At 47.0% G+C, this 7298-nt stretch overlaps 1 protein-coding gene across 4 annotated transcripts in view; it reads left to right on the top strand.

Annotated features, from left to right (window-relative positions):
* The first annotated feature begins 4562 nt into the window (after window positions 1–4562).
* The window catches only part of CUNH1orf226 (chromosome unknown C1orf226 homolog), a 295496-nt gene continuing 292760 nt past the window's right edge, over window positions 4563–7298 (top strand). For 2 of the 4 annotated variants that reach the window (XR_015048409.1, XM_021163356.3), the window contains exon 1: window positions 4567–5095. Coding sequence is in view for 3 of the 4 variants with exons in the window: in XM_021163356.3 (XP_021019015.2) it covers window positions 4991–5095 (105 nt within the window). In the remaining variant the exon portion in view is untranslated. Of the gene's footprint in view, window positions 5096–7298 lie in introns of all 4 variants that reach the window. The other 2 variants (XM_085842790.1, XM_021163360.3) reach the window with 2 other exon arrangements.

Below are 7298 nucleotides of genomic sequence, written 5' to 3'. Positions count from 1 at the left end.
TTAACCTAGGAAGTATTTTTATGAATTAGCAATTTCCATTTAAATGAAATGTAATTCAGATCAACTTTTACTATGCAATGATTAAGATACAGAAGGTTTGGCTGTGGGTATAACTCAGAGGTCCAGCCCTTGCCTAACATGTACACGTGCCTTAGATTCACTTTCCTCACACTGAAAATACATTTTTTTTTCTTCATGCAAATACATAGATAATAGTGACACAAGTTTCATACAGTCACACACACTTGCAACCCCAGCATTTGGTGAAGTTTGAGGCAGGGGAATCATGAGTTCCAAGCCAGTATCAGTTGCAGAGTAAGAACTTGCTTCAAAAACTAAATGAAGATAGGCTTAGTGGGATGTGTCTAGGTGGAAGCAATTTTGGAGACTGAAGCGGGGGTATCAAAATATCAAGTAAGTCCCATCTGGGCTACCGAGTGAGAGAGAGGCTATCTTGAAATAGAAACAAAGAAACTAAAACAAAACAAAACAAAACAAAAAATAGAATGAGAGAAATCATGCTTGTATTTGTTTTTTTTTCTTAAACGGACTTGGAAATTCTGAAGTAATATTCAGTTGTATTTAAAGGTGTTTTAAAAAAGAAGATTGGTATCGCTTTAGAAATATTAAAAAAGGAAATTACTGTAGAATGTCCATTGTTTTCTGAAAGAAGGCTGTTTGCATGCCTGTCTGCTGCTGATGTGAGAGAAGGCAGAGGCCAAATCAGACCCGGCTCCCCTTTTTGGAATGTTCCATCTCACCGAACCAGAATGAATACAGGCTAGCAACAATACACACTGTGTTACATGTGTCTTATTTGTAAATGAAAGCATTGCAAGGCCAGTCTCTACCTTAAAATGGGCTGACCTGGATGGGATTCTGGCTCCTCTCCTTTGTTCGTGTGACCTTGGCCAGTTGTGCAAACCTCTCTGTGCTTCTGCTTTTTCATGCAATCTGCTCCATTAGGGCTGATGTATATATCATATGAGGCAATGTTAAAATGCTAAGAACAGTGCGAGACACACCAGAAAACTAATGGCTACTAGTCGCTCTTCTTATCCAGCACCATAAATATTGGTGTTGTCTGTGGAGTAATCTGTGTTAGCTCCTGAGTGATCTCTGAGGCCTCTTGCCTCTTTGTGCCATATCTAGACACATTGTGTCTTAATTATGAAATTATGAAATCCTGATAAATCCATCAGTCCAGTAAGGTTAAAGTTAATCTAGAAGAAAAGCCCTCTTAGAGTCTGGGAACACTATTAATTTGGGATAGAATATGAGATATAAATAAAATAGTTATTTAACATCTTGCCTTTAAGTTGTTGAGTTACTATGCCAGGTTTTAGAAGGCGCATGTCTGATGCATATTAAAATCACTGTGACATTCAAAGAGTCAAATGTGCCTGATTACAGCTTTGGGTTTTGTATTTATAAAAAGGTTACTGGTGCATTTCCTCCGTGCAAATTATTTTTGGCTCTTACTAATATTTACGAATATAATGAAGTCTGGGCAGAATAATGTGTGTGATTAATCTGTCCTAGTCACTGAGTAGCCTTTTTATTTAGGGAGATATCCCAGAAAGATGTTATCTCTTGGCAGGAATTCTGGTAGACAGGGAACAGCCGTGCCCAGCAAAGGGCGGCTGTACTCTCACCCTAGGAGACAAGATAAGAAAGATCATCAGGGCAAGAATGTATTCGCTTGCATAAATTTATCGCCAAGATGACACAGAACCATTTCTTTGAGGGTGGTTCATGGAGATGTCAAAGGTAGCCTATGCAACAAACAAAGGTCTAAGAGTGGCTTGATGGATGTGTTCACAGCATTAAAGGCCGGGGTATTCTGGGCCTGGCTTGGTAATGCAGGTCTGTAATCTCTGCCACTGAGGAGGATGAGGCAGGAAAATTGCAGGTTCAAGGCAAGCTTGGACAATTTAGTGAGATCGCTTTCAGACAAAAAGTAAAGGGGGGGGGGGCTCAGTGGTAGATTTAACCCCCAGTGCTGGGGTAATAAACCCAAACCTAAACCAAGACAAAATGGAACAAAACAGATGTGCTCCTCAGTTTTCTTGTTGTTGTAATCCATCTGTGACAAAGTGGGACTTAAGGAAGGAAGGAAGGAAGGAAGGAAGGAAGGAAGGAAGGAAGGAAGGAAGGAAGGAGGGCTTTATTTTGCTTCACCATCCCAGCATAGTCTGTCATGGTGGGGAACACGCAGTGGCAGGAGCATGTGGCAATCGCTCACGTCACATTCACAGTCAGTAAGCAGAGAGAGGGGAAGGCTGGTACTCAGCTCATATCTCCTTTCTAGTTGGTTCTGGACCCCAGCCCCTGGAATGGTGCCATACACCTTTAGGGTACATCTTCCAATCTCAGTCACCCAGCGTAGAGCCTCCCTCACAGACCTGCTCAGAGGGTTGTCTCCTAGGAGGGTCTAGATCTTGTTCAGTTAGCAACGTAGGGATCAGTATTGGTGTAGGATACCCTCAGACCAAGTTCTTAGCATAGAGGAGATCCATTTGCCCCAGAGAGACAAAGGGCAAGAGATAAGAGACAAAGACAGGGGATAGAGGATGAGGGGAAAGGGGACGGAACCATGGGGAAGGGGAGCGAGGAAAAGGAGGGGTACTTGTTTTGGGGAGAAAAAGAACTGCCTCTGGATAGAGAGGAGGCAGATGTGTCATAAAGGCAAATGTGGTTTATTAAGGTAAAAGGGGAAATGCTGTGTAAGGATGAGGTGTTTAATTTTGATTGGGCATGTTATTTAGCTGAGTCAAAGGGGGCATTTGATTGTTGGACTTCAATACATTGACAGTTGGACCTTGGTAGTCAGCATCAGGAGGAAAAAGTGACCAAATAAGGGAATAGACCTTGATGGATAGCTTTAGGAATGTAAGCTAATGTTTTTAGCAAGGTGGAGGGAATGAAGAAGGGTAAAGCCAGCCAGAGCCATGTTTGTTATACGTGGGCTGGCAGAGTCTCTTCTAACAATATCAGCAGTCACAACAGATTTATACAACAAAAGTTGGTAATTTTTGTCTGGGGGATCTCAGCTTTGACACTAGCTGGGCTAGCTACTATTGGGGTGTCTGGAGCTCTATGAAGAGGTAGAGTACAGCTACCTCTGTATCTGAATGCTGTGTGACAAACCTTTCTTGGGGAGACACAGCAAACATCTATTCATCCCAGTAGGAAACTCACTGCAGACCAAAGTATGGATACCACCAAAGTTCCACTTGGTTGATGGGTTTTACTGCAGCTACTTACAGGACAATGGGTGAGAGGCTACCTACAGGACCAGAAATGTCTCAAAGACAGCTGCATCATCAAGGCCCAGACCAGTATTGGTGACAGCACACAAAAGCTGGGGACCTGGAGTACACTTCGAAGCCCACAGGCCGCTCAACAGGTTGGAGAGTGTCCTTTCCAAGTGACTCTGATCTAAACCTCTTCCTGGCAGCTTAGCTGGTTTCTGCTGCTTCTAGGTCTGGTCTGAGTCTTTGCAGCTTATCTCCTCCGAGAGTCTGCTTTTGCAGCTCAGCTTCAACTTGAGCCTCTCTGATTTTCTTGTTTATACTCTGGCAGGGAGTGGCCTGGTGGATCTGGCCAGTTTCAGGGACTTCCTTGAAGCTACTTGGAGTTGTTTACCTTCCAGCTTAAAGACCTTCCCTGCTGGAAGCTGGACAGAATGTTTCAATCTCAAAGGAAACTGTTACACAACCCTGTATCTCTGAGGTTTACACACTCAGGTCTTGAAATCCTCCGTTGGCACCTTCCTTCGTGCATCAATAAGAAGCCTCACAGAATTCTAGAAACGTTCTTTTTCTTTTCTTTTCTTTTCTTTTCTTTTCTTTTCTTTTCTTTTCTTTTCTTTTCTTCTCTTTTCTTTCTTTTCTATTTCTATTTCTTTTCTCTTTTCTTTCTTATCACCAGCCAGTTAAAAAAGTTTAATAAATGACATAAGAACATTCTGCAATTTCTTGTCCCTAGTGCAGCATATTCCAGTTCTGCGAGGGTGACGACTTTTAAATATTTAAATTCTTCTCAAAGAAACCCTGCTGAGCCCCCAAATGCAAGCCACACACCCAAAGGGACAAAAAGCACTGGAGACAGCCCTCTCATTTGGTTTTCGCCTTGATTCTGAGGAGAAGCGGGGATCTCTGAATTAATGCTGTCCAGACCGAAGGTATCTGGGACAGATCTCGGGCCTTCTTGGGAAAACAAAACCCAATATTAACACCGCTTCTCTCCGGCTCCCCAAACAAAACAAAACAAAACAAACACACACATGCAAGGCGATGCCGTTTCGCCGCTACTAGTTAAGCGGACTGCGCCTGGGTCGCCGCGCTCCTGCGGTCTGGCCAGGGCGAAGTTCCCGGGTCCCGGCTCAGCGCTGCGGGGACTTTCACCTGCTGGGCGCGCGCGGGGCTCGGGGCGCGGGGCGGACCCGGCGGCGGCGGGCGGGGCTCTGGCGCGCGGGAGGAGTCGGTCCGGGCCCGCCCCGCAGGAGGAGCCGCGGGCTGGCAGCCGATCCGGCGTCTCCGTGACAGGCACCCTGCTCCGCCGCCACCGCCACCACCGCCGCCGCTGCCTTTCTTCCTCGTCCCCGGCCGTGCGCGCCGAGCTCGGGATCGGACTCCCGCACTAGTCCCGCTTCGGGCCGTGCGCCCTTCGCTCGGCGTCCCGGTCCGGGGCTCCGCGCCGCTCGCTCCCGCCTGCCCGGCCGCCTGGCCGCCTCCCCGTAGTCAGAGCGCGGCCACCGAGCTGCTCGCGCCAGCCGCATCCGCGCCGCCCCTACCGCTCGGCCCTCCGGAGGCTCGGCTCCCGGTTCACCCCTGCCACCTCCTGGCACCCAGGCTGCCTACCTCACGACCCGGGTCCTCGCCGCCGCCTCGCCCGGCCCCACTGTTCTCTGCACAGGGTCTCGCCAGCTCTTTCTCGTCGCCGCCACCACCGCCCCCTTGGAGCAGCGGGTCCGCCGCGGGTCACCATGCCCAGCAAAACCAAGTACAACCTTGTGGACGATGGGCACGATCTACGGATCCCTTTGCACAACGAGGACGCCTTCCAGCACGGCATCTCTTTTGAGGCCAAGGTGAGGGGCCACGGAGGGCAGTGCCCTGAGAGGGCAGGTCTGGGGGAATGGGGTGCCAGCGGTCCTGAACTCAGAGCAGGTGGGCTAGGCCTTTCTCAGCTCTTGCCCAGACCAGCTAAAAATGAGCACCTGCAAAGTTTGAGGTGTACTGCCTCTTCCCCGTCTCCTACCTGCAGACACCCCATCCTCGCTCGCCAAGGCTGGATTGAGTTACTTCCCGGAGAAGGCTGAGCAGCGCAGCCTGCACGTCTGGCTCTTTAGAAAGCTTTAAGGAAGCGCTGGTGTTATTTACCTGCTGGCCTCCCATGAGAGAGGTGCTTTCTGAGGTGTTTTAAAAGGAGAATGCTTGTTTCCTGACCGGTTTTAAAAAAAGTTATATATATGTGTATATTACACACACACACACACACACACACACACACACACACACACACACACTCATTCCAAGTAGTTGAGTGTAGGTGTTAAAGTTACTTCCCAAATGTCTGCTTTTGGACACTTTAGCATGTGCCAGTCATTGGTGTAGTAGTGGGGTGAAACCTGTTTTCTAGTTTTGTGGTGCACTGTTAAATCTCAGCAGTTGCTGATGAAGAATTTAGCCCAGACGACTGGAATTTGCAGGGCCAAGGCCAAAGCTACGCTTGGGGGAGGGGTGGAGTGGAAACCTTCGTGCTGGACCAGTGGTTGTGTATAAGACAGGCAACCCGGTGACCTGACCATGAGGCACCTCTCTGTGTAAGGAGTTCTGGCTTCTAAGACTGCAGTGGAGTTTCCCGGAATGGTGCTTTTCAGTGGAAAAGGCTTCTGCTCATGACTGATGCCCTGTCCTACCTATAACTTAAGGAAAGAAACTCGCAGGGATACTCAGCATGCACAGTGTGCTTGTTACTGAGTGGAATTTCAGCGAGCTCTGTATAGATTGGGTTTTGAGAACAAGACTTTTGACAAAAGGCAGACTTGCTCCGTTCTCTTTTCTGCAGTGACCCGCAGGTTAGCTTATTGTGCAAGGACTGCCATCAGGTGTCAATTTCCTTTAGTTTGCAAAACATCATTGGAGTGTCAGATGCCCAGAGGTCATTTATCTTTACACTTCTTCCCCTTTTCTCATGCAGATGGATGAATTGGTGACTCATAACCCCCCAAACCCCAACTTTTCTCAGTCATATCTTCTAGAACTAGAGTTACCTCTTCACCCTATTGATGTCAAACTCTCCCTTGGAATGCAGAGCTGGATTGCTGAGTATAGTTGGGACTAGAGGGGATCTGTCAGCCAAGATCCTATCTCATGTCTCTATCTCGGAATAGATCTGGTTGGCCTAAGATATGGGGTGTTTGGGCTCCTGTATGTCTGGGCCTATGGATTTGGTAAGCAGTTTCTTAAAAGTATAACGTTTTTTTATTATGGTTAAGATTTAATTTTCTTGGTTATGCATACACTAAGAAATTGGCATTGTCTTGCTTGGTTAATCACAGTGTTCTATTAAAAATCTATTTTTTTATTATTTTAAATTGTGTGTCTGTGTGTGTGTGGCTATGTGCATGTGAATGAAGGTCCCCTGGAGTCCCCTGGAGTCCCCTGGAGCTGGAGTAACAGATACTTCTGAGCTTCTGTGCTGTTCGATGTAGGTTCTGGGAACTGAACTCAGATCCCCTGTAAGAGCAGCGTGTGTGTTCTCAGCCACTCACTGAGCCATCTCTCCAGCCTCATCAGAGCCTTTTCTTTTTAGAGAACTAGGGGGGAAAGACTAGGAAGATTTAAAGTTTTTTAATTTTTATTTCTTTATTTTTTATTCTTTTCTCATGGGCCTCTGCATTTGGCTCCAGATAGGTATCAAAAATCTAATGTGTGCACATACAAATTGCAAGAAAAGTCCAATTCTTAGTATAATCTGCAGTTGGAATGCTGAGGCAGGGGGACTACCATGAGTTGGTAGCTTGCCTTGGATACATTGTCCTAGCTGAGAAAACCAACCACCCAGCCAACCAAATAATAGTTTTAGACAAAATAGTCCAATTCCTCTATGCCCAATTGGGCTGCTGTATGTCTGGGCCTATGGATTTGGTAAGCAGTTGATATATTTATGGGACGTGTGTAGCTTTAGTGAGTATTGAGGTGGCCTAACAAAGCTGTTTGCAGTCCTTAAGAAATACTGAGCTTGAGGCTTGGCTCCAACTTCCTAGATCCCACTCTTTTTTCCCCCTC

Source organism: Mus caroli, unplaced genomic scaffold (genome assembly GCF_978045245.1).
Source record: "Mus caroli unplaced genomic scaffold, Mus_caroli_1 scaffold_1, whole genome shotgun sequence".
Classification (NCBI taxonomy): domain Eukaryota; kingdom Metazoa; phylum Chordata; class Mammalia; order Rodentia; family Muridae; genus Mus; species Mus caroli.
This window is presented reverse-complemented; position numbering and strand designations above follow the sequence as displayed.